The sequence below is a fragment of the Rhinoderma darwinii genome, chromosome 2 (genome assembly GCF_050947455.1).
Source record: "Rhinoderma darwinii isolate aRhiDar2 chromosome 2, aRhiDar2.hap1, whole genome shotgun sequence".
In the NCBI taxonomy this organism is placed as follows: domain Eukaryota; kingdom Metazoa; phylum Chordata; class Amphibia; order Anura; family Rhinodermatidae; genus Rhinoderma; species Rhinoderma darwinii.
This window is the reverse complement of record NC_134688.1, coordinates 359,663,765-359,691,285: the sequence shown is the minus strand read 5'-3', so window position 1 is coordinate 359,691,285 and position 27,521 is coordinate 359,663,765. Positions and strand designations below refer to the sequence as shown.

The 27,521-nt window shown below is 41.4% G+C and overlaps 2 protein-coding genes across 5 annotated transcripts in view; one reads left to right on the top strand and one right to left on the bottom strand.

Moving 5' to 3' along the window:
• AP4B1 (adaptor related protein complex 4 subunit beta 1) overlaps positions 1 to 255 on the bottom strand; it is a 44,656-nt gene extending 44,401 nt beyond the window's left edge. For both annotated transcript variants that reach the window (XM_075853834.1, XM_075853837.1), the window contains exon 1: positions 20 to 255. The gene's annotated coding sequence lies outside the window, so the exon portion shown is untranslated. The remainder of the gene's footprint in view (positions 1 to 19) is intronic.
• Positions 123 to 26,846, top strand: DCLRE1B (DNA cross-link repair 1B). 3 transcript variants are annotated; one of them, XM_075853842.1, is made up of 7 exons: positions 123 to 272; positions 1,075 to 1,313; positions 8,936 to 9,141; positions 18,438 to 18,603; positions 19,520 to 19,699; positions 24,323 to 25,360; positions 26,292 to 26,846. In XM_075853842.1, exons 3-6 carry the CDS (start codon positions 8,953 to 8,955, stop codon positions 25,348 to 25,350), a joined length of 1,563 nt encoding a protein of 520 aa, XP_075709957.1. In that variant the 5' UTR covers positions 123 to 272; positions 1,075 to 1,313; positions 8,936 to 8,952; the 3' UTR covers positions 25,351 to 25,360; positions 26,292 to 26,846. The 3 variants fall into 3 exon arrangements, with proteins under 3 accessions (XP_075709957.1, XP_075709955.1, XP_075709956.1); XM_075853840.1 differs by having other exon boundaries at positions 24,323 to 26,846; XM_075853841.1 differs by lacking the exon at positions 1,075 to 1,313 and having other exon boundaries at positions 24,323 to 26,846.
• The last annotated feature ends 675 nt before the right edge of the window (positions 26,847 to 27,521 follow it).

The following is a 27,521-nucleotide window of genomic DNA, read 5'->3' as shown; positions in this document are numbered from 1 at the left end:
CACAAACAGACGTTCTTACCGACGATAGGCATTCCGCACTTCCGGGATGGTAAGACAGAAGCAGTGGAGCACAGCAAATATTGATTTGGAAGCGAATAGCGCATGCGTGAATTATTCTGCGTTCAGATACTTCCCCAAAGTTCTGACAACAACCGGCTAGCTATGCGTTATAAGCGTTTGTGATTATGAGCTGTACCATTATAACGGCAGTGAATGGGGAGGCGCACAGTTTTCTTTCATTGCTAGCGCTTGCTTCCTTCAATGGGAAATATGTAAGTAATATAGATATTGCAGCTGGCGCCCATAATAACCAATCAGATCGCAGCTCTAAGTTGAAACAAGAACGACGTGATGTGATTGGTTGCTACTGCATTTTTTTTGTCTGACGTAGTTCTGTGGTTGGCAGCATGGAGGCTGGAGTCTTACGTTTTACATCAAGTATTCCTATGGTTTGGGAGGCTTGTGGCTGGCACTATATAAAGGGTATTTATAACTGGCTCCAGGCATCTGGGGGACGCACACTTTCTACCATATAAGTAATGGTATATTGCTAGCATATGCGATCACTTTCTGATCGGTGGGGGTCTTAACTTCCGGGACCCTCACCGATCCTCAGAATTTAGGGGCTGCATCGCTAATTAAAGGCTATGTACAACTTTGAGGGAATTTTTTTTTAAAGAAATAGATTAGTCAGTGTTTTTAGTGTAATTTTGTAATTAGTCGTTATTAAAAATTTGCTTTACTTTTGGAGATCCCGCTGTTTTGCATCCTCTATACAGAACATCTGTATCGCTCGTTTTACACTGGATCCGTCAGTCCCGTAACTTAGATGTGATCGATTTACAGGTGGATCCTGCGTGTCTCGTTGACACTGAACCCATCACGTCTGCGGGACTGACGGATTCAGTGTAAAACGAGCGATACAGCTGTTCTGTATAGAGGATGCAAAACAGCTGGATCTACAAAAGAGAAATGTATTTAAAAAAAAAATAAAAAAAAAAATTATATATATATATTACAAAGTTACTCTAAACACACTGACTAATCTATGTATAAAAAAAATTCCCCCCAAAGGTGTACATGGCCTTTAAAGAGGAGCTAGAAACATAGAATTATGAGACTTTTCATCATTGGCAGAACAGAGGATTCCCTCCGGCTACAAGAACAGAGTTTGGAGTTTCATTTCAGGAGTGTGAGGTCAATATCTGATAAGTTTCTCTTTTCTGGGAGATATAAACTATGAGGAGGAGGAGGAGGAGGAGCATCTGAACTGCAAAGTGGAGTCTGGTGGTCCCATCTGGACAGGATTCAGGGTGAGTGAATGAATTTGCTTGTTCGGTCACTTTGTTGGTCCATAGAATACACTGGGAGAATCCTTCCCCTAGTTTTCTTTCACAAGTTCACCATTAGGGTATGTTCACATGGAGTATTTTGGGGGAGGAATATCTGCCTCAAAATTCCGTTTGGAACTTTGAGGCAGATATTCCTCTCCCTGCTCGCCGATTTTCGTGGCAATTATCACGCCGTTTTTCACCCGCGGCCATTGAGCGCCGCGGGCATAAAACAGCGAGAAATACGCTTTCTCCTGCCTCCCATTGAAGTCAATGGGAGGTCAGAGGGCGGAAGCGCCCGAAGATAGGGCATGTCGCTTCTTTTTCCCGCGAGGCAGTTTTACTGCTCGCGGGAAAAAGACGCCGACGCCTCCCATTGAAATCAATGGGAGGCGTTCTCGGGCCGTTTTTGCCGAGTTTTGCGACGCGGTTTCCGCGTCAAAAAACTTGGCAAAATACCCCGTGTGAACATAGCATAAGAGAATCTTGAACCTGGTGAATTAATTCCCCAATGCTTGTTATGGGCAGCAAATCTTCCAGCCAAAAGCCTAAACTTTATACAGAATATGATTTCCCTGTGTATTATTCAACCCAGCTAGAGGAGGAGACAGCTGCTTGTTAGGGTATGTTCACAGCTCCAAAAACGTCTGAAAATACGGAGCTGTTTTCAGGCGAAAACAGCTCCTGATTTTCAGACGTTTTTTTAACAACTCACGTTTTTTACAGACGTTTTTGGAGCTGTTTTTCAATGGAGTCAATGAAAAACGCCTCCAAAAACGGCACAAGAAGTGTCCGGCACTTCTTTTGACGAGCCGTCATTTTACGCACCGTATTTTGACAACGACGCGTAAAATAAAGGCTCGTGGGAACAGAACATCATAATTCCCATTGAAAGCAATGGGCAGATGTTTGCAGGCGTAATGGAGCCGTTTTTTCAGGCGTGATTCGAGGCGTAAAACGCCCAAATTATGTCTGAAAACGGTGCGTGTGAACATACCCTTAAAGGGGTTGTCCAGCGCTGGGACGTGTCACCGTTGCAGCCAATCACTGGTTGAAGCAATGACTGCTGCTGCCAGCAATTGGTTGCAGCGATCACATGTTCCGTTGTGAATGCTTACGGGAAGGTGCCCGTGCCGTTGAAAAATATAGAACATGTCCTATTTCAGGCCGTAATAGAAGTCTATGGGGCTCCCGTAATTACGGGTGACAACGTGTGTTCCCCCCTAATTACGGGAGCGTTGATAGGCGATGTCAGTGTATAGTCACTGTCCAGGGTGCTGAAAGAGTTAAACGATCGGCAGTAACTCTTTCAGCACCAGGGACAGTGGCTACCGATCACAATATAGATAAAGCTGTAAAAAAAAAAAGACGTTCATACTTACCCAGAACTCCCTTCTTCTTCCTCCAGTCCGGCCTCCTGGGATGACGTTACAGCCCATGTGACCGCTGCAGCCAATCACTGGCTGCAGCGGTCACATGGACTGCCGCGTCAACTGGATGTCAAGAGAGGGACGCGTCACCAAGACAACGGCCGGGTAAGTATGAATTTCTTTTACTTTTATTACGGAAAGGGCTGTCCGTTCTCTATCCTGCACTGATAGAGAGAAGGGGCTGCCGATTACTGCAGTGTAATTTTGCAGCGAAAACGTGCGCGTAAATACGGGTGACCAAGGACCCGTATTTACGCCAGTATTTACGGGTGGACAAAAATACGGTCGTGTGCATGGGGCCTTATCTGTAGGTTTTGGGGTTTCATTTTTACAGGGTTCATAATGCGGAAAAAATGACATGTTAACTCTTTTTTTTTTCCTTTGGGTTATTATGATTACAGCGATACCAAATTTATATATATATATATATATATATATATATATATAATTTTTTTTTATAATGTACTACTTTTGCAAAGGAAAACATATTTGATTTAAAAAAATTTGTTTCTCGCCATATTCTGAGAGTTATAACTTTTAGTTTTCTCCTTCGCTAGAGCGATGTGAGGGCTTTTATTTTTTTGGCGAGCTATGGTTTTTATTGGTACCATTTTGGGGCACGTGGAGCTTTTTGATCACTTTTTATTCCATTTTATTTCGGAGGTAAGGTGACCAAAAACAGCAATTCTGGCGTTTCTTTTTGTTTTTTTACGCCATTTACAATTTGGGTTAAATTAAGTCATATTATAATAGCGTGGACCTGTACAAATGCAGCGATACCAATTATGTTTATTTTTTAACTTTTGATATTTTTTTTTGTGTCTTAAAATAACTTTATTTAACTTTTTTTTTCCCAATTTTCTTTTGTCCCCCTAGTAGATTTGAACAAACGATTGGTATAATACACTGCAATACAAGGGGAGGGGGGGGGGGGTGATAGGATGACAGATGGCCATGCCCTCTTTCTAACAGCTTAGTTGCCACTTTAAATGCTGCAGCCCCTTTAGTTTTTTTTCCCTGTATTGCGCTGCTCCTACCCACCCGCCTTGCAGGGAAGTGCAATACAGTTGAATTCACTTGAATATAGCTGTATTTCAGTTTCTTGCACTTTGGGTGGCCGGGACCTCTGCTGTGCAGGAGACTTTTTGTTCTTATGAATGTCCCAGAGGTTTTACCCCCCCCCCCTCCCCGCCACACCGATTTATAATATTGTGACACATCCTAGCAAAATAACATAACATTACAAGATGGGAATAACTTTTTAGCACCTTCTCGCTCAGCGACATATTATTCCGTCGCGCTAAGTGCACCGTACGCGCTCAGCGCCAGAATAGTACGTCCTGGGGATCACAGCTCAGTGTGCAGGGGCCAATCGTAGTGGTCCCGCCTCCACGATCGCTGCTATTGGTTAGTTAGTGACGACCGACCAATAGCAGCAATCGCATACATAATTTCCTGCTCTGCCCTCAGATCCTGCCGCACCCGCTCTCTTTTGGAATTTGAGAATTGTTGAGAGAGGTTGTGGCGTGGGGCAGTGCAGTTTAGTTTCGAAAAAAAAAAACTTGCAGTGTAGTTTACAAAACTTTTCCGACCTTCTATCCACTTCCACTCCTGTCCTTGTTTTCCCCTTGTCACCCACGTTTTTGGTCTTTAATCTCTATCACTGACCACTTTTGAGTCTTCAGGGCAACATCTTTTGGTCCCTGAGGATTATTTTTTTTTTTTGTCTTTTAAAAAAAAAAAAAAAAATATAATAAAAACAAAAAGTCAGCAGATAGTTTAGTATTAGGGTTAGTTAGTGTCAGGGAACCGTCAAAAAGCGTAGTAGGTATTGCGTCAGGGAATTTAGCGTCAGGAATCAGTCACAGTTAGTTAGGTTTAGCGTTAGGGATCCATCACTGTAGTTTGGTCTAAGTACACAATGTACACATGTGACACAAATAATAAAATATGTCCCAAAGGTAATTTTCTCTTGAAGAGGCCTATGCGTTTCTTGTCTCTGACACAGACTCGTCAGATGGCGCGACTCTTTTATTTATCAACCTCCTCATCCAGTAATGAAGGGGAGGGACCCCCTAGGAGACGCCCCAGGACCTCCACCCTAGTTGAAACCTCCGAGCGAAGTGACCCCATTTGGACCAACACACCAGACAATTACAAACCCCAAATCCCTGAGTGCCCGGCAGCCCAGGGCTAAAATTTAATACGGCAGGGCTCAGTGAGATGGACTTTTTCAAGTTCTTTTTCACGGATGACTCTATAGAGGTTATGGTGTACCAGACAAATGTATATGCCCAACAGTATATAACAAAGAACCCCACATCATTTTATGCCCAATCCCACAGGTGGACTCCTGTAGACGCAGCAGAGTTGGGCAAGTTCTGGGGACTGCTCTTGAACATGGGGCTTCTGAAAAAGAAATCCATTAGGACCTACTGCAGTACAGACCTGTTATACCACACCCCGATGTACCGCATGGCCATGTCCAGGATGCGTTATGAGGCAATACTTTGCTCCTTACATTATACTGATAATGAGCAGTGCCCACCCCGAGATGACCCCAGTTTTGACCGTTTGTGTAAACTGAGACCCCTATTAGACCATTTCAGTGCCTGGTTTGCCCAAGCATACACCCCCGAGAAGTGTATTTCTGTTAATGAGTCCCTGGTACATTTTAAAGGGAGGCTTAAATTACGCCAGTACCTGCCGAGTAAGAGGGCAAGGTATGGCGTGAAGATGTATAAGCTGTGCAAGAGTGCATCAGTGTATACCTACAAATTTAGGATATATGAAGGGAATTAACGCAAAAATTGGGTGGGATTTGGTGCACCCACTGCTGGACCAGGGTTACCACCTCTACCTGGATAATTTTTATACCAGCGTCTCACTCTTCAAGTGCCTCGCTTCCAGAAGTACTGCGGCATGTGGCACTGCTAGAAAAAAAACCTGAGAGGCCTCCCTAAGACTCTGCTTGGGCAGAAGGGGTGAGAGCAGGGCACAATCTAGCAGCAACATATTGTGTGTCAAGTACAAGGACAAGAGAGATGTCCTTGTATTGACAACAATACATGGCCGCACCAGTACCCATGTACCAGTACGAGGTACCAGTACAGAAACCAGGCTACATCCTGGACTACAATAGGTACATGGGAGGGGTGGACTTGTCAGATCAAGTGCTGAAGCCCTACAGCGCCATGCGGTGTGGTATAAGAAGCTGGCCGTGCACATCATACCGATGGCATTGTACAATGTGTACGTGCTACGTCAATGTGCAGGCCAGACGGGAACTTTCCTGGAATTTCAAGAGGTGGTTATCAAGAAACTAATCTTTAGGGACCAGGAAGGGGGGGGGGGCACCCAGTACTTCTGGAAGCGAGGCCACACGCATAGTACCAGGGCAACATATTCCAGGAGGAGTTCCCCTAACTGCATCTTTTTGGACTTTTTCCCTTCTTGTCAGAGTCTGCTCAAAGAGGGGGATAAGGAAGGACATAATATACCAATGCGACACGTGTCCCGAAAAACCAGGGCTCTGTATGAAAAAGTGTTTTAGAATTTATCTTACATCCCTTGATTTTTAATTTCCCCCAGTTTTACTTACCCTGATGCACTCCGCACATCTTATCCCCCCTCGTCTTTCCCTTCTGAGCCCTGCCGTGTGCCCAGGCAGCAGATAAGCCACACGTAGGGTATTGCCGAACCCAGGAGAACCCACATTACAGTTTATGGGGTGTATATCTCCGGTGGCACATGCTGGGCACAATATATTGAACACTGAAATGGGGTATATATATATATATATATATATATATATATATATATATATATATATATATATATATATATATATATATATATATATATTGAAAGTCTCACTCCACCATCTGCTGCACATTATCTTTTACACAGTACCTGTGGGGTCAAAATGCTCACTACACCTCTAGATGAATGTCTTAAGGGGTGTAGTTTTTTATGAACTTCTGGTGGGTTTCCATTGCCTTGATACCTCTGGGGCTCTGCAAATGCAACATGGCACCTGAAAACCAATCCAGCAAAATCTGGACTCCAAAGAACACATAGCACTCCTTCCCTTCTGAGCCCTCCCATGGGCACAAATGGCAGTTTATCACCACAAATGGGGTATTGCCGCATTCAGGACAAATTGGGCAACAAAATGGGGAATTGTATTCCTTTTGAAAATATGAAATTTTAAGCCAAAACTATATATTAGGAAAAAAACAAAAACAATTTTTTTTAAATTCACAGCCTAATTCAAATAAGTTCTGTGAAAAAACTGTTAGATCTTGAAGGTCACAATACCCATAGATGAATTCCTTGAGGGGTCTAGTTTCCAAAATGGGGTCAATTTTGGGGAATTTCTAAAATTTTGGCACCACAAGACGTCTTCAAACCTGGCATGCTGCCTAAAATATATATTGAGAAAAAAAGATGCCTCAAAATGCACTAGGTGCTTCTTTGCTTCTGGGGCTTGTGTTTTTTAGTCCACGAGCGCACTAGAGCCACATGTGGGACATTTCTAAAAACTGCAGAATCTGGACAATACATATTTAGTAGTGTTTCTCTGGTAAAATCTTCTGTGTTAGGCCGGATTCACACAAGCGTGTGCGTTTTGCATGTGCAAAAAACGCTGCGTTTTGCGCGTGCAAAAAAAGCTGCGTTTTGCGCACGTGTCACTTCCGTGTGTCATCAGAGTTGGCTGCGTGATTTTCACGCATATGCCAGCCTTATGACACGCGATTTTGATGTTTAGAAAATGAAATGAAGGAAGTGCTTTTATTTTTTCCTTCATTTCTTTATCTACTGTTGCGCGAATCACACGCGACACGGAAGTGCTTCCGTGTGCCTTGCGCAATTATCACGCACCCATTGACTTCAATGGGTGCGTGATGCACGAAAAACGGCCAAGTATAAGACACGTCGTTTTACACAGCGGACATACGCTGCGTGAAAATCACGGACTGTCTGAACGGCCCCACTAACCTATGTTCACTAACATAGGTCCGTGCGACGCGCGTGATTTTCACGTGCGTATCACGGACGTAATACACGTTCGTCTGAATAAGGCCTAACAGAAAATAATCAATTAAAATGTAATTTCTGCAAGAAAAATTCAATTTGCAAAAAAAAAGCTTTTGAAATTTGCATGAAAATACGAGAAATTGCTGGTTATGTTCTAAGCCTTGTAACTTCCTAGAAAAATAAAATAATGTTCAAAAAATGATGCCAATCTACAGTAGACATTTGGAAATGTTAATTAGTAACTATTTTGTGTGGTATAACCATCTACCTTACAAGCAGATACATTTAAATTCAGAAAAATTTAAATTATTCCAAATTTTTGCAAAATTTTGCTGTTTTTCACAAATAAACACTATGTATCGACCAAATTTTACCACTAACATAAAGCCCAATGTGTCACGAGAAAACAATCTCGGAATCGCTTGGATAGGTAAAAGCATTCCAGAGTTATTACCACATAAAGTGAAATATGTCAGATTTGAAAAATGGGCTCTGAGCCTTTAGGTCCAAAGTAGGCTGCGTCCTTAAGGGGTTAAAGAGGAACTGTGTGCTCCCCTGACATCTGTTTTTTAGTAAAAACTTCCCCAGAAAATAATTGATTCTTGTTTTCTTAGAACTTTGTGTTGTAAACCAGGTGTTACCATTCCCTTCTAGGGTGTGTCCCTACATTCTCTCACTCTGAACAGTGTCTGACCGTAGGGATCATATTTGCCAAGAGGAATGGTAACCCCAATTGTCAGTTTACTCATACATTTCCAGGAGGCATAACAGAAGATCACCATGCAGAAATCTGAGAAAAGATGCTCCAGAATTTTCATTTTACAGGGAATGCAAGGATTGGAATGGCAGTATATCTTAAACTGTAAAGGCACAAATTGCACAATTTTTGCAAACAAAAAGAAAAAACAAGATGTCCCAATAGGGACCTATTGATCAGTTGTCCAGTTGCTGCTTTCATCTTTGAAATGGACTTTTCCCACATCAAAGGGAATACTTTTATAGCACACAGAACTGTACACACCACATAAAGCAGAATAGACTTGATATAAACGGGAATATTACATGTATTATTTTTTATTTGTTCTTCTCTAAACTTTTACAACACTTAACAACAATCTATTCTATCTTTGTTAGCTACGTGGAGGTTAATAATGAATGGGACGCTTCTTCCCAGCACACCCATTGCTGTGGATTTTTGGCAGATCCGAAAATGCAGTCACATCCGGCTCTTTTTTCTGTCTCATATGCATAGTGACCATACAATGGGTTTGTCTTCCACATGGAAAAATCCACTCTATTGTTCACCAGTCACAGCCAAAGTCCTTGAACATAAGTTACAGGTATTGTATAATATATAAGTAGCTGAACTTCCTGTCCTTGATCTGCTTTCACACAGCTGCAGTTTGTTACAATGTATTGCTGTAGTTAAGAACTATCAGATATATTCTCTCGGGATGTGTAACTCTTTATTAAGCCTGCCTGTTGTCCTCCGGTAACATGCTTCTTTTATGGCACCAGAGGTGGCACAACATATTTTCCAGCAGAGTAAAATTAATTAGTAATGTGCGGTAATTCAAATTAGTAATATGTAGTTAAAAACTCACTTCATGCAGGAAAACAATACAATAACTTATACCAAGACTTTCATGCGTAAATAGCGAGTTTAGGTAATTCTAAAACTTATCAGCTAAGATAGCTACTTAAAACGTAACTTTTAATCATTACCATTGAAAAAAGTATAGACCAACAGGACAGACAAAACACAAAGTTCTAGGTTGACCAACGTTACAACAACTTATATAGTGATCAATCCAACTCACTGACCAAATATCACAGAAATGATGCACAAGGCAAGCGGGTGTATGTCTGTCTATTCAGGGACCACCAACTCAATGAACCTCAATGATTGCAGCAAAAGAAAATCAAACGATACAAGTAGTAAAAAAAGTGGGTGGATCTTACCAGACTTGTACGAGGATCCAGTGTACGGCATTCACATGATTAATGATAGAAGATACTTTATCACACCAGGTCCGGAATAAAGAGACAGTACCAACTATCTCAAAACTCACCCTACTGTTAGGAGCACAACAGGCCAGATATTCAGTCCGGTTACTGACCCTAAAAGGGGAATGGCCAACAAGGCCCTATCCTTACACTACATACACATATGATGCTATCATTGCAACGCGTTTCTACCCTCTTGGGAGTCATCAGGGGTCATTCAGAGTATACTAGTCCTTCTCAATGAATTAAAATATCATCATAAAGTTAATTTATTTCAGTAATTCAATTCAAAAAGTGAAACTCCTATATAATATAGATTCATTAAACACAGGGTGATGTATTTCCAGCATTTTTTTTCTTTTAATGTTGATGATTATGGCTAAATACAAAATGAAGTCTCTCAGAAAATTAGAATATTAAATAACCTAATTTCAAAAATGATTTTTAATACCGAAATGTAGGCCTACTGAAAAGTATGTCCAGTATATGCACTCAATACTTGCTCGGGGCTCCTTTTGCATGAATTACTGCATCAATGCGGTGTGACATGGAGGCGATCAGCCTTTGGCACTGCTGTGGTGTTATGGAAGCCCAGGTTGCTTTGATAGCGGCCTTCAGCTCGTCTGCATTGTTGGGTCTGGTGTCTCATCTTCCTCTTGACAATACCCCATAGATGCTCTATGGGGTTTAGGTCAGGCGAGTTTGCTTGCCAATCAAGCACAGTGATACTGTGGTTATTAAACCAGGTATTGGTACTTTTGGCAGTGTGGGCAGGTGCCAAGTCCTGTTGGAAAACTAAATCGGCATGTCCATAAAGCTTGTCAGCAGAGGGAAGCATGAAGTGCTCGGATATTTCCTAGCAGACGGCTGAGCTGACTCTGGACTTGATATAACACAGTGGACCAACACCAGCAGATAACATTTTCACTCTGCAACATCGAGTGCACACTAATTTCTGCAAAACACCTGCCGGGTTAAAATGCTCACTACACCCCTAGGTGAATACCTTGAGGGGTGTAGTTTCCAAAATGGGGTCACTTGTGGGGGGTTTCCACTGTTTTGGTCCCACAGGGGCTTTTCAAATGCGACATAGCGACCAGAAACCAATCCAGCAAAATCTTCACTCCAAAAGCCAAATGGCACTCCTTCCGTTCTGAGCTCTGCCGTGTGCCAAAACAGCAGTTTATGACCACAAATGGGGTATTGCCGTACTTGGGAGAAATTGCTTTACAAAAGTTGGCGTTCTTTTTTTTATTTTTATTTTTTTTCCTTTTATTTGTTGAGAAAATGAAAAATTTTGAGCTAAAGATATGTCTTACTGAAGAAAAATTAGTTTTTTTATTTTCACTGCCTAATCCTAATAAAATATATGAAACATCTGTGGGGTCAAAATGCTCACTACACCCCTAGATGAATTCCTCAAGGGGTGTAGTTTCCAAAATGGGGTCACTGGTGTGGGGCTTCCACTGTTTTGGTCCCTCAGGGGCATTGCAAATACGACATGGCCTCCGCAAACCATTCCTGCTAAATTTAAGCTCCAAAAGCCAAATGGCGCTTTTTTCCTTCTAAGACCCTGTTCACACACTTTTTTGCCACGTTTTCTGATGCACCAAAAAAACTTCCGAAAACGTCTCCAATTAATTTCAATGGGAGGCGAAGATGTTTTGTCTCCGCGAGCGGTAAACCTGGCTTGCGGGGGAAAAAAAGCGACATGCCCTATCTTCAGGCGTTTACATCTATAACATCCCATTGACATCAATGGGAGGTAGAGAAGGTGTTTTTGCCCGTGGCGCTCAATGGCCGCAGGCGAAAAAAGGCTGCAAAAAACGCGGCAAACGGCATGCAGGCAGATAAAAATCTGACAGAATTTTGAGGCAGAATTTTCAGCCTGCAAAAAACTGTGAACAAACCCTAAGCCCTGCTTTGTGTTCAATCAGCCGTTTATGACCACATGTGAGGTATTGTGTGGGGTTCAAAATGCTCACTGTATCCCTACATAATTCCTCAAGGGGTGTAGCTTCCAAAATGGGGTCACTTGTGGGGGGTTTCCACTGTTTTGGTATCACAAGACCTCTTCAAACCTGACATGGTGCCTAAAATATATTCTCTCACAAAAGAGGCCCCAAAACCCTCTAGGTGCTTCTTTGCTTCTGAGGCCTGTGCTTCAGTCCATTACCGCACTAGGGTCACATGTGGGATATTTCCAAAAACTGCAGAACCTGGGCAATAAATATTGGGTTGCGTTTCTCTGGTAAAATCTTCTGTGTTACAAAAAATTTTTGTAAAAATAAAAATTTCTGCAAAAAAATAATGACATTTGTGAATTTCACCTCTACTTTGCCTTAAAGGGAATGTGTCTCAAATTTTTTTATATTTTTTTTTAAACAATCATTATTTGAGTGATTACACATTGTTTTAATTTTTTCACAAGTCAGGAAATATTATAAATTAGATTCTAATTTATAACATTTCCATGTGCTGGTCACTAGAGGGAGCAGTTCCCAAAATTGCAGCATGGTCAATGTGGTAAAGCAGCCTCATTGCTTTATGCTGCAAATTTGGGGTAGACACACTCGCTCTAGTGTCCTCACACAATCCCCCCTCCCTTATTCTGGCTAGTGCCAGGAGAAGGAGGGGGGTTGAATCTTCAAACCTCCTACACTGTGTGCAGCCATTTTCTGAGCGACTGCACAGTGTAGGAGGATTAGATACAGTGCTAAGCAGACAGTATAACACTAACATACACAAACATAATACACACATCACATACGCAAGCATAACTTACCTGCTCCTGCCGCTTCCGCTCCTATTCCTTGCACCTTTGCTTCCTTGAACATATGTCGTCATCTGACTGTCCGGCAGCAGCTTCTGGTCCACATGAAAATGGCGCCGGATTTCGCTCTGCTAACGAGCTTCGTTTTGGTCTGTGTGGGAGCGGCACATGCGCCGTTCCCACACAGACGGCGTACACTGCAGTGAATGGAACGGCTCCCGTTCGCATTCTCTATGGGGATGTATGTGCCGTATTCCATCTCTGTATGTGTCGTTAATAGACACATACAGAGATGAAAAAAAAATGGCAGCCCCCATAGAGAAGTAAAAGTAAGTAAAAAAAAATAAGTAGAACACAAGAACACATAAATAAAATGTATTTTAATATCACACTAAAAGCAATATTATAAAAAAAATAAAAATGTCATGACACCTTCCCTTTTAAGTCCTGTGAAATGTCTAAAGGTTTAAGAAACTTTCTAAATGCTGTTTTGACTACTTTGAGGGGTGAAGTTTCTAAAATGAGTGGGTTTGGGGGTTTCTAATATATAAGGTCCTCAAAGCCACTTCACAACTGAACTGGTCCCTGAAACAACAGCCTTTTGACATTTTCTTGAAAATGTGAGAAATTGCTGCTAAAGTTCTAAGCCTCGTAACGTCCTAGAAAAATAAAAGGATGTTCAAAAAACGATGCAAATCTAAAGTAGACATATGGGGGATGTTAATTAGCAACTATTTTGTGTGCTATAACTGTCTTACAAGCAGATACATTTAATTTTAGAAAAATTTTGCTATTTTTCACAATATTTTTGTGTTTTTCACAATTAAATACTGAATGTATCGAGCAAATTTTGCCAGCAACATAAAGTCCAATATGTCACGAGAAAACAGTCTCAGAATCGTTTGGATAGCTAAAAGCATTCCGAAGTTATTACCACATAAAGTGACACATGTCAGATTTGAAAAATGAGGCTCTGTCAGGAAGGTCAAAAGTGGCCAAAGAGGGAAGGGGTTAAAGGCTTAGGAAACCTTTGCAGGTGTTTTGTGTTGATTCGCTGATTAGAGTGTGACACCATGAGTTACAATCTTCAACTTTTACCCAATATTCAAATTTTCGGAAAGACTAAATTTGGGGTTTTCATTAACTGTTCGCATAATCATCAACATTAAAAGAAAAAAATGCTGGAAATAGATCACTCTGTGTGCAATGATTCTGTATAATATGAGTTTCACTTTTTGAATTGAATTACTGAAATAAACTTGTTGATGATATTCTAATTCATTTAGAAGGACTAGTATAATAGGAATATATTTCACAATTTTTTGGAAAAATGATTTTGTTTGATTGCCACGTTTTAGACTTGCCAATGATTATGTCTAAAACATTGCAATCAAAATAAGAAATACTCAAAAAAATTTACAAAATATATTCAAATATTCTGTGAATCCCCTGATGACTCCCAAGAGGGTAGATGTGCGTTGTGAGGATAGTTTTATATATATATATATATATATATATATGTGTAGGGATAGGGCCTTGTTGGCGATTCTCGTTTTTTTTATGGTCCGTAACCGGACTGAATATCTGGCCTGTTGTGCTCCTAACAGTAGGGTGAGTTTTGAGATAGTTGGTACTGTCTCTTTATTCCAGACCTGGTGTGATAAAGTATCTTCTATCATTAATCATGTGAATGCCGCACACTGGATCCTCGTACAAGTCTGGTAAGATCCACCCACTTTTTTTGCTACTTGTATCGTTTGATTTTCTTTTGCTGCAATCATTGAGGTTCATTGAGTTGGTGGTCACTGAATAGACAGACATACACCCGCTTGCCTTGTGCATCATTTCTGTGATATTTGGTCAGTGAGTTGGATTGATCACTATATAGGTTGTTGTAACGTTGGACAACCTAGAACTTTGTGTTTTGTCTGTCCTGTTGGTCTATCTATAGTTTTTCAATGGTAATGATTAACCAGTTAGTGACCGGCCCATAGTGTTTCTACGTCGGTCACTAACGGGCCTTATTCCGATGCCATAGACTTTTTACGTCGCGGCATCGGAATAAGAAAACAGAGCAGGGAGCTGTCAAATCTCCCAGAGGTAGCTGGGGGCGTCCCTGCTCTGCCGGGTGAGATCGATATTAGTATCAATCTCACCCGTTTAACCCCTCAGATGCGGTGCACAATAACGAGCACCGCATCTGAGTGGTTTTGGAGAGAAGGAGGGAGCTCCCTCTCATCCATCTGACACCCAGCGATAAGATTGCCGAGTGTCTGTTTCTCTGATGGCAGCCGGGGGCCTAATAAAGGCCCCCAGGTCTGCCTGTGGTGAATGCCTGCTAGATCATGCCAGAGATCATGCCTCTGGCATGACATAGCAGATACCTGTCCGTTTTATAAATGCGATCGGATTATCGCATAGTGAAGTCCCCTAGTGGGACTAGTAAAAAAATATAAAAATGAAAAACCCACTTTTTCCCCCTTACAAACTGCTTTATTATTAACAAACAAAATAAAGTAAAAAAGTTTCACATATTTGGTATCGCCGCGTCCGTAACGACGCCAACTATAAACTTATTACATCATTTAACCCGCAAGTTGAACGTCGTAAAAAATAAAATTAAAAAACATGCAATTGCATCGGCGAAAAAATAAAAACGTTATGGCTCTTCAAATATGGAGACACAAAAACAAATAGTTTTGACTGTGTAAAAGTAGTAAAACATACAGAAACGATACAAATTTGGTATCGTTGCAATCGCAACAACCCGCTGAATAAAGTTATTGTGTTATTTATACCACACGGTAAACGGCATAAATTTAGGATGCAAAAAAGTGTGGCGAAATTGCTGTTTTTTTTCTATTCCCCCCCCCCCCCAAAAAAAAGTTAATAAAAGTTAATCAATAAATTCTATGTACCCCAAAATGGTGCTATTAAAAAGTACAACTTGTCCCGCAAAAAACAAGACCTTATACAGCTATGTCGATGCACAAATAAAAAGTGTATAGTTCTTTGAATGAGACGATGGAAAAACTTAAAAAATGGCTTGGTCATTAACGTCTAAAATAGGCTGGTCATTAAGGGGTTAAAAGCTAAGTTTTAAAGAGGCTCTGTCACCACATTATAAGTGGCCTATCTTGTACATGATGTGATCGGCGCTGTAATGTAGATTACAGCAGTGTTTTATTAATTAGAAAAACCATCATTTTTGACGGAGTTATGACCTATATTAGCTTTATGCTAATGAGTTTCTTAATGGACAACTGGGCGTGTATTACTTTTTGACCAAGTGGGCGTTGTGGAGAGAAGTGTATGACGCTGACCAACACATAGTGATCTTCACTAGATCGCTATGTCCAGCCACATACACACACTGGCTGGAGGTAATGTATATTCACTGTCAGGACACTTGAGTAATGTTAATGTGTGGGGAGAAGTGTATGACGCTAATTGGTCAGCGTCATACACTTCTCTCCACAACGCCCAATTGGTCAAAAAGTAATACACGCCCAGTTGTCCATTAAGAAACTCATTAGCATAAATGTAAAATAGGTCATAACTAATATTAATAGTATTTGGACGTGCTTGATAATAATGTTACACACTGAATAGAAGTGTGAACACTACCTTTTTTGAAGCATGAAAACTGTCACTCAGGGAACAGTGCAGAAGACCATGCAAATAGATCAAGTAAAAGCAAAAATTGTTGAAATAGTGGAACATGTCAAATAAGGTGTGTGTGTGCTCCGGCTGTCACCCCTCCAGACATTTTATTTGGACTGCAGAACCTGTGGTGCAGGGGGGCACGCAGTACAGCAGCTCCCCAAAACACAAAAATTCACAGTTCAAATAAAATAGGTCTCTTATATACACATGATGATTTTATTTATATTTTTCTTTAGCTTTATTAGAAATAAATTTGCAGCAGGGTGAGGTGGAATTTGCACCGATTACATTCCAGTCAAGCTGGCTTTATCGTGGTGAAATATTTTTTTTTGCCATGAACTGGGGCAAAACTGCACAATTTTTTGGCAGTCTTTCAAAAATTGTGGCAAAGTGGTGCAGTTTTGCCCCGAAACTGGTTCGGGACAAAAAAAAAAACAAAGCCCCAAAACCAATTTTCACTGCGACATGGGAACCCAGATAAGAACACGAGCAAATGGGTGAGGTGGACAAAGAGAGACCTCCTGTAGGGAGCAGCAGACATGGAGCAGGGGCAAATGAGCCTGGAGGATCACGTTGTTGTACAATACACAGGGGCACATAAACACAGAGACTGGGGAGGGTGATAAATGAGCAGGAGGCAATGGAGGAAGGTTCCTGATGGTGCAGGGAAAGGACTTAAAGAGGCTCTGTCACCAGATTTTGCAACCCCTATCTGCTATTGCAGCAGATAGGCGCTGCAATGTAGATTACAGTAACGTTTTTATTTTTAAAAAACGAGCATTTTTGGCCAAGTTATGACCATTTTTGTAATTATGCAAATGAGGCTTGCAAAAGTCCAAGTGGGTGTGTTTAAAAGTAAAAGTCCAAGTGGGCGTGTATTATGTGCGTACATCGGGGCGTTTTTAATACTTTCACTAGCTGGGCGCTCTGAAGAGATGTAACATCCTCTTCTCTTCAGAACGCCCAGCTTCTGACAGTGCAGATCTGTGACGTCACTCACAGGTCCTGCATCGTGACGGCCACATCGGCACCAGAGGCTACAGTTGATTCTGCAGCAGCATCAGCGTTTGCAGGTAAGTCGATCTTACCTGCAAACGCTGATGCTGCTGCAGAATCAACTGTAGCCTCTGCTGCCGATGTGGCAGTCACGATGCAGGACCTGTGAGTGACGTCACAGATCTGCACTGTCAGAAGCTGGGCGTTCTGAAGAGAAGAGGATGTTACTTCTCTTCACAGCGCCCAGCTAGTAAAAGTATTAAAAACGCCCCGATGTACGCACATAATACACGCCCACTTGGACTTTTACTTTTAAACACACCCACTTGGACTTTTGCAAGCCTCATTTGCATAATTACAAAAATGGTCATAACTTGGCCAAAAATGCTCGTTTTTTAAAAATAAAAACGTTCCTGTAATCTACATTGCAGCGCCTATCTGCTGTAATAGCAGATAGGGGTTGCAAAATCTGGTGACAGAGCCTCTTTAAAGAGATCTTCTTTTACCTCTAGCTTTCCCTCCTGTGAAGACTGTGACCCGGGCGCTGCCATTAGTTTTCCTCCTCATCTGTCCTCTGCCCCTGGTGGCCCTTCTAATGACGCCACAGAGCTTTATGCGTTTATTGTCCCAGTGCCTGACTGACATCATTAGGACCCGGCAGCGCTGACCTAGCGGCACAGTACAACCGTTCAAAGTAGTAGATAAAGTGAGGTTCTGAGAACCTCTTCTTATGCACTCCTATTACCTCTTATACTGTTCCGCTAGCTCCATCCTCCTTCTCAAAGTGAACTCTGTCTCAAGCGTAAGAATATGCATGAGACCGATTTCAAGGCGTGCAGGAGCCTTTACAGGCGTCCATGTCGCATGTAGAGGAGTTATCGAGACCTCTGCATGGCACAGAGGCACTACAAACATTAGCCTCTAGAAGAAGCCCATAAAGGGCTAAACAACTGTGGGATACCCTTAAGGTTTGAGATCCTGAAACGGCCAAACATGCTCGCTAAGCTTCTTCTATATAGATTGTACAGTTATCAGGCGTGCGTGGCTGCTACTACCCTGCAAGGTCGATATGCTATAAATATCTTTCATGGAAAAAAACCTTTTAGGTATAGAATTATATATAGGGGTATTTGTCTGAAAGAAATTACAGTCCTGTATCTGCAGACCTCACCAGTCATTTATTTTCACTCTTAGGTAAAGAGCAAATGGATCAATTCGTTAGAAGTTGGAGTATGCCACATGCTGCCTTTGGATAACTCTGGCATTGAAACAGTATCGGTGACCCTAATAGATGCCAACCATTGCCCTGGCTCTGTTATGTTCCTCTTTGAGGGATACTTTGGTACTGTCTTGTATACAGGTAAATTTGATAAGATACCTCTCTTTAACTACAATTTCAGAAACTATTTTTTTTTTAAAGTAAAAACCCCTCTGCATTCTAAGAGTGCAATACTCATTCCATAAAGGAAGCTTTATACTTTAACAATAAATGAATGTCGTTTATATGAGGATATAAGCGGTCTAGTCTACATATTTTTAAGAGGTTGTCTAGGATTACAACAAAGGTCTGCTTTTTTGCAGAAACCGCAATCCTGCCTATGGGATGTGTCTGGCATTGCAGCTCCGCCTCATTTACTTAAATGTAGATGAGCTGCAATCCCAGACACAGTCCATGGAGTGTAGGTTAAAAGTTTTCACATGATTCCAATGATTCTGAAATGCTGCTTATATGGAAAGCTACGAAAGCCCGAGGGTATGTTCACACGATAAAGTAAAAACGGCTGTAAAATACGGAGCTGTTTTCAAGCGAAAACCGCCTCTGGTTTTCAGCCGTTTTTAAAGCATCAGCCGTTTTTTGATGTGTTTTTTGGAGCTATTTTTCTATTGACACAATGAAAAACGGCTCCAAAAACTGCTCAAGAAGTGGGATGCACTTCTTTTTACAGGGCGTTTTTTTACGCCCAGTTTTTTCAAACGCCCACATAAAAAAACTCCCCGTCGGAACGAAATGCCGTTTTTCCCATTGAAATCAGTGGGCAGATGTTTGGAGGCGTTTTTAGCTTCCGTTTTTTCAGACATTTTTCAGGGCGTTTCCGGCCCGAAAAACGGCTGAAAATAAGCCGTCTAAACCTACCCTAAGACCTGAGTGATAATCAGGAGTTTGTAGAGATTTGTAAAACTGTGAATGCTGGGTTAAATCAAATAAAGTATTTTATACATAGTTTTCTGTCAATAGACTTCATTCTCCAGGTGACCATTTCTCTTTTTCATTGTAGCGGATTTTCGATATGACCCTGTTATGCTCGCATGCCCTCCACTAAAAAATAGAAAGATTGATGTTCTGTATTTGGACAACACAAATTGTGATCCTGAGCAAAGGCTACCCTCTCGTGAAATAGCAACTGAACAAATCAAGGAATTAATTGAAGAGCACCCATACCATGACATAGTGATTGGTAAGTAAGTTGACCACTAAATTGGGTGGCACATTGGCAAAGTGTTTAGTATTGCTGAATGCAGAACTAGGACTATGGATTCATTTATTGGCCCTCATTTTTTTTCTGTGAAAAGGGCCAGTGACTGATATAAGGTAATACATGTCCCTTTTCTGTGCTACCCCTGGATATCACATTGCAATAATCTTCAACCTTTCGTCATGTCAAGATTTACTGTGTGAAGTTAGGGGCTAAGTGTTTAACCCTTTAATAACCGCCAATACACCTTTTAGGCGGCCATTAAGGGTACTTATGTCACAGCGCTGTGAAAAGGTAGCGTTGTGACAAAAGCCCGGAACGGGCTTCAGACCACGGGATTTGGGCGGTCTAAAGACAGCTAGGCACCTGCTCTAGCGGGTGGGACCGAAATCAACATAGATCCCGCCCGTTTAACCCCTTACACGCGGCGCTCAATAGCGAGCGCCACATATATGTGGTTTTAGAGCAAGGGGGCTCCCTCTCTTACTCCACCGGCACCACGTGATGCGATCGCGGGTGTGCCAATGGTTTTTATGGCAGCCGGGGGCCTTACAAAGGCCCCCAGGTCTGCCTGTAGTGGATGCCTGCTAGGCTAGAAGTATTGCAGTGTATTATAAAAGCAAATGATCGCATAGTAAAGTCCACTAGTGGGACAATAAAAAAAAAAAGTTAACAAAAAGTTCAATAATTTTTATAATAAATAAAAATCGCAAGTAAATAAAAAAAACTAAAACTTTTTCCCCTTACAAAATTCTTTATTATAAAAAAAATAAATAAAGTTACACATATTTAGTATCGGCGTGTCCGTAGCGACCCCAACTGTAAAGCTATTACATCATTTAACCCACATGGTGGATGCCGCAAAAATAACAAAATAAACTGCCTGAATTTCTGCTTTCTGTTCATCCTGCCTTCAAAAAAAATTAAGTGATCAAAAATTTGCATGTGCTCAAATGGTACTAATAACAAGTTGTGCCGCAAAATAAGCCCTCATACAGCTATGTCAGCAGAAATATAAAAACAATTACGGATCTTAAAACTTGGCGTAACAAAAACAAATAATTTTGAAGAAAGTGTTTTTACTGTGAAAGTAGTAAAACATAAAAAATCTCTATAAACTTGGTATTACCACAATCGTAATGACCCGCTGATTAAAGTTATTATGTTATGTGTACCACATGGTAAACGGCGTATATCTAAGACGCAAAAAAAGAATGGCAAAATTTCTTGGCTTTTTCCACTACCCGCCCCCCCCCCCCCACAAAAAGTTAATAAAAGTTAATCAATATATTATATGGACCCCAAAATTGTGCTATTCAAAAGTACAACTTGACCCACAAAAAAACAAGTCCTTATACAGCTATGTAGATGGAAAAGTAAAGAAGTTATAGCTCTTTGAATGAGACTATGGAAAAACTTAAAAAATTGCTTGGTCATGTAGGCCTAAAATGGGCTTAAAAGTAACCTGTTATCAGTTTTACCTTACCTAAACTGGGTCCACCACACTATCTATTTCATGTTAAGACCTTTCTAAATGTATGCCTGTTTGTCCACAGTACTGCAGCGATCCCCTTCTGCGTGTGCACCGGTCGCCATGTGAACCGCGATTACTTCAGAACGTAGATGGGATCCGGTGCATGCACAGAAGGGAATTAAAGCCTCTGCCCACAAGAGGGAGTTCCTAATGCGCATGTGCCGGTTCCCTGCAGTAAAAAGTGAGCGCAAGATATGAAGAAGAGTTTGGATAATGAAGGAGGCACTATCCACGTCATTCAAGGAAAGTTTGGTTGGTTAGTCCTGAAAACGCCGGACACTACCGAGCTGAGTATACGCCTAGCGAACACTTCAGGCCTCATTTCCATACAACGCACGAAATTTTCAAATATATTTTTTATACAGTATGCTGCGCTACTGGGACAATCCATTTAGAAAGGCCTCTACATGACCTAGGGCATGGTGGGACCGTTTTGGGGCCCTTTATGGTGCTGTGACATTCTGTGGTATTTTCTCATGTATTTCAAGTAAATTAAAATGAATTCAACTTCTATTCATAACTAGGGATGTCACGATACCAGAATTTGGTCTTCGATACCGATACTTCGTTTAGTATTGCGATTTCGATACTTTGCTAACAGTAATAAAAAAAAAGTTCTTCCATTTTCTGATGTGAGGCGCGAGGTGTAATGATGAATTTAACCTCCATGTGCCTCACATTAATAGTAATTAACCCCATCATGTTTCTCAGTCATAAAGGGTTAATATGTTAGGTACATGATGGGGTTAAATACTATTAATGTGAGGCACATGGAGGTTAAATTCATCGCACCTTGTGCCTCACAATAAGTGAAAGAAAGCAGTTTTTATTTTATTATTTTACAGCGTACACATCATAAATGATGCAAAAAAATTTGTTGTGCAGGTTATTACGGCCGCGCCAATACCAAATATGTGTATGTTTTATGTATTGAGACTTATTTTAATGTTTATTGTAAAAAAAAAGTGTATGTATATATATTTTTTATTTAATATTAGTTTGTTTTTACTTTATTTTTAAACTTTAATGTACTGGCATATATCTACTGTATATTACAGTACATTAGCCTGTGTACTGATAGTACACAGGCAGTTGTTAGGACATACCTAAGTATGCCCTAACAACAGGAAATATGGTAGGACAGCCCTGGGGTCCTTCAATGGACCCTGGGCTGTCTGCCCATATATGGTATGTCCCTCAATCGCGTCACAGGAATTCCCTGTGACGCGATCCAAGGGGCATCCCCCCTTCTCATTTTCCCCTGAATGCTGCAGTCCGTTGTGATCGCAGCATTCACGGGAATAACGACGGAGATGAGAGGTTTCTCTGATCTCCGCCAGCGGGGCTGCGGCTGTGTAATATAGTCATTGCCCCGCTCCTGACAGGAAGTGCGTGCGCGGTCAGCATGAGGAGATGCGGCCAGCGCTGTACTAATGAGCTGCGGTTCTGCCACTGAAAAAAGAACATGGGGGTGTCTTGTAGTGCTCCTGCCATGTTCTGTCTTCATTGCCGGCAATCATTAATACAGCGCTGGCCGCATCGCATCATACTCACGGCGCGCACTTGTTATCAGGACTCAGGAGCGCGGCAATGACTGTATTTCACAGCCGCAGCCTCGCTCTCATACATTCATGTGTTACAATACAGAGCTGTGCGGCCGCACAGCTAAGTATCGAAATACATGAAATAACGGTATCGAACCGTTTTGGGATGCAGAGTATCGAAACAGTATCGAAGTTTCGATGCATCGTGCATCCCTATTCATAACTCTATGGCCTTGGTAGACAAACCATAGATCGACATTCACTGGTAGATCTTTGACAGTTTATGAGTAGATCACTGATGCCTTTAGTCCACGAGTTTTGGACTAAAACATCAGTAACTGTTATAACCACAGTCCAGAGAATTATTTATTTATTTTTTAATTATTAGGAACTATTTGCAGACATACAATGTCTTTGGAACATGTATGTTTGTGAAAAATAAAAATCATGTAAAATAGTACTCAGTGTAAGTACAGTGTATGGTCTAAACATGGTCACGTCTTTTCTGTGTGAAAAGGAGACATTTAAGTCACAGCAGATCTTACGAGATCTCTGCCTCAACATCGCTGCCTACACCTTTCCTAGGCTTTACTCGCTTTACGTCCTTCTAAACCACTAGTGGTTTTAAATACGTCCTTGTCTCCATCAAAGGGCCGCACATTACTTTTCAGACAGTGCTGGGCCAAGGGGTAGGCTGACTTGTTTTTTGGTCAACAATTTTCTTATTTTAAAGGCTATGTAAACCTTTTGAAAAAATTTTTAAATAAAAAGGTCAGTGTGCTTGGTGCAACTTTATAAATAGTTTTTTATTAAAAATTATTTTTACTTTTTGAGATGCAGCACTATCTAGCCCAGGGGTCTCAAGCACGAGGGCCGCATGCGGCCCCTGAGGCTGTCATCTGCAGCTCGTAGGACACAGAGCCACTAGTATCGGCTCTGCTCCGTGACTCTGGAATTCACTGACATCGCTGTCCATATATGGACAGTGTTGTCAGGGTCTTCCCCAGAGCGGAGTCCCGGGCAGAGCGCTAGTATCGGCTCTGCTCCGGGACGCTGTACAATTCCCTGACATCACTTTCCATATATGGACAGTGTTGTCAGGGTCTTCCCCAGAGCGGAGTCCCGGGCAGAGCGCTAGCATCGGCTCTGCTCCGAGACTCTGTGGAATTCCCTGACATCGCTCTCCATATATGGATATGCGATGTCTGGGACTTCCCCAGAGCCGGAGTCTCTACACCATATAAACTTGCCTTCCCCTGGGGCTGCACATCAGGTCCACCAGTTAAGCATCATTGTTCTAGGCAGTGTATACAACATAGGCTTTTCTACTTGCAGAGATCCAGCTGGTAGGGAGTCTTTAGGGTAATGCGCCCTCTGAAAAAGTATACAGAATATCTCTCCTCCAGTCTTCTATCAGGGGCATATTGCATTCAATATAGTCAAGCAACTTCATTTTTGTAGGCAAATTTTTAACTTTTACATTTTATTTTTTTTGCCAGTTTACCAAGCTCTTGATTTTTATTGCAGGCCTGTACACTATAGGAAAAGAATCTCTTTTGGTGGACTTGGCCAAAACATTTAAATCTTGGGTTGTTGTAAGTCCCAAGAGACTGGAATTGCTCACTCTATTAGAAATGGAAGATGTTTTTTCAGCATCGAAAGGAGATGGAAGAATCCGTGTGGTGGAGCAGTTTGAAGTGAATCGCTCTAACATGGAGAAATGGAATTCTATCCATCCAACCATAGCCATTCTTCCAACCAGCCGTAAAATAAAGTTTTGTCACAAAGATATCTATGTGGTTCCATATTCTGACCACTCTTCATATGATGAACTTATCATGTTTGTTTCTCGATTAAAACCATCTTCAATTATTCCTGTGGTCAAAACAAATCCATGTATATCTCATTTAAAACGATATTTGAGTTCCGAAAAAGCAACTCACTGCAAAGAAATACCTGATTCTGTTAAATCCTTCATGGAAAGTCAGAATGTATCAAGTAAATTAAATGCTCCAAAGCTCAAAGTTCCTAGTAGGCGATTTCCTCGAGGGGTTGAATTTGAGTCCAATGAGAGAGATTTACAATGTATTGCGGACCTTGATGGGACTGGTGACAACTTCAATAGGACACTAAAGTTAATAAAGCAGATGAAGCCCCAGAAAGAGGAGTGCAACACGGACTATTGTCACTCGAGTCAAGAATGTGAAAGAACACCAATACCATTGACTGAGTCAACTGTACTTGTGTCTGATACAAATGGCAATTCATTTTTATCTTCAACTTCTGACAGCTGTCAAATCTCCAAGAATGAGTTTGAGATGCCTTCAGCAATATCATCCCCCGAAGACAGGAATGTGACTCTTATTTCAGACTCCTCTTTTTTATGTAAAGACACAAGTCAAATTACTAATGTCTGTTCAGATCATAAACCCGAATCCTTTTCATTTTCAAGGGCTGAGAGTCTTTCAATTTTGCCCTGCAAAAAGCGGCAAAAACTTGACTCAAGACACTTCCATCGCCAAGTAGAAAAATGTTTCAAAAGTTCTGATCTTTAGATGGTGCCAGGTAGTCCTTTTAGTACTTTCTTAAAATGATTCTTTGAAACAAATGCTGCCCTCATAATTTACAAGTTCGGGATTGCAAGTTATTTACGAAGTATAGTTGCATTTTATCTTCCACACCCCCCCAAGTCCAAAGATATCTTCATCAAAAGTATGTGGCTAATGGACTGAGGTCATTTGTGGGCAGTCCTGTTATGAGACCATAACTGGGAAAACTGGTAATTGGTTCAAGTTACAATATTTTCAAGTAACAATGGAACTAAAATCATATTGTAACTTGAGGAGCGCTGTTTCTCTATGCAGGGGATTTAGATCTCTGTATCTGAAAAACAAACCTCTGACCGCTATAAATATATATTAACAAATGAATCAACACAGAAGTTTTTTTAACCTAATATAGCTTAAGACAAAAGAAGAATGGTATTCAAGAGTAGAGATTCACTTGAAGTTGACAATAAAAAAAATAAGATTTGTCAGTGAAATCCGCCACTGATCCAATGTGTATGGGGGCATCTCGACTTAGGCTCTGACATGTTGCCATTCAACATACTGTGTGTTCCTAATGGTGGCCATACACATGAGAGGGCTGTCGGACGAATGCTCGTTCGGTTGACGGCTGTTTCTTCCGACTCCACCATAAACATGCAAGCTCGGCTTGGCTGAGTGTGCATGTTTATTTCAATGGGGAGAGGTTTCTCTCCCATGGAACAAATGACCGGCACATGTATTTACAATGGGAGGCATGGAGTGGTATACTTTGCAGCGTTCAGTTGGAGTTAAATGTTGGGGAAGTTCTCCCAACATATACCTCCGACAGAAAGCAAAAATGGTTTCTGAAAAGAGCCTAAGAGAGGATACATTTGAACATGAGATGCTAAAAGTGTATTTTTTTTTGTATGCAATATAACCATGTTTGTTTTCTTTTTTTTTTTTAGATTTCATCCTGGACCACTGCAATGTTCTGCTGCAGAGTTTATGGTGCTCTGGATCATTGGCAGTAAAGAGCCATCCAGGTGTTAGGCCCCATGCACATGACTGCAATTTTGAGCCGCAATTACAGATCCGTAATTGCAGATCAAAATACGGATACATTCAATACTATAGCGCACAGACACTTCCCGTATATTTACGGGATGGTGTCCGGGCCATAGAAATGACCAGCGAAAAATAGGACATGTCCTATTTTATATATTTTTTTTTTGATAATATGCGGACCATGCTCCTATTCTTTATAATGGGAGCACTGCCCACAAGTGCGGGTGACAGTCCACGGCCGGCCGTGCCCGTAATCACAGTGTCTGCACACGGCTACGGCCACGTGCAGGAGGCCTTAGGCCCCATGCACACGACCGTAAAAAACCTCAGTTTTTGCGGACCGCAATTGCGGTCCGCAAAAACGGAGCTATTCACTTTCATTGAACACTGACACCTTTCCGTAGCACTACGGAAGGGTGTCAGTGCCGTGGAAATGTTCCTGGAATTATGGAACATGTCCGTTCTTTCGCATTTTGCGGGCCGTGCTCCCATACTTTGTATGGGAGCACGGCCCGAAAATGCGGCTGTCAGTCAGCGGCTGGCCGTGCCCGCAATCGTGGGCCTTGATTGCGGGTACGGTCGTGTGCATGGGGCCTTAGGGCTCATTAAAAAAAATAAAAACTTTCGGTTTGTGCGAGGCCTATAAAATTTGTTAGCAAAAGCTTGCCCTTATAGTGCCGATTCCCAGTCACGAGATGAATTATGTCTTTTAGCAAGGAGTACTTAGCATTGTTTTTTGCCAATTTGTATATAAATGTATCTTTTTATCCATGTTTGTGTTTTATATATTAACTATTTGTCTTTTAGTAATTGTCAACATTTGCAATACAGATGTGGGCATGAGCTGCGATATGCTGTAAGTCCACTGTCACAGCAACAGAGTTTCTCTTAGGGTAAATTCACACGCAACAGGTTTGTTGCCAACATTTCTACAACAAATCTGTTATGTGTGAACATACCCTTATGAAATCCTAGAAGATTACAATGGGCCGAGACTTAAATTGCAGTGTAGTGTGTTCTTCAGTCCAACATGCCTACTGGGGAATACAGTGCCCACTACTGAACAGTACATGTTCCGAATAGTGTCCAGGGGCATAATTATGGCTTTAAGTATGAATGTCATTCGTTAT

Bases quoted from the DNA above. Each gene is read 5' to 3' on its own strand.
- DCLRE1B (XM_075853841.1), top strand. From the start codon at position 8,953: ATGAATGGGACGCTTCTTCCCAGCACACCCATTGCTGTGGATTTTTGG. The intron at 9,142-18,437 runs GTATTGTATAAT...TTTCACTCTTAG, and splicing joins TCCTTGAACATAAGTTACAG to GTAAAGAGCAAATGGATCAA. The intron at 19,700-24,322 runs GTAAGTAAGTTG...TTTTTATTGCAG, and splicing joins ATACCATGACATAGTGATTG to GCCTGTACACTATAGGAAAA.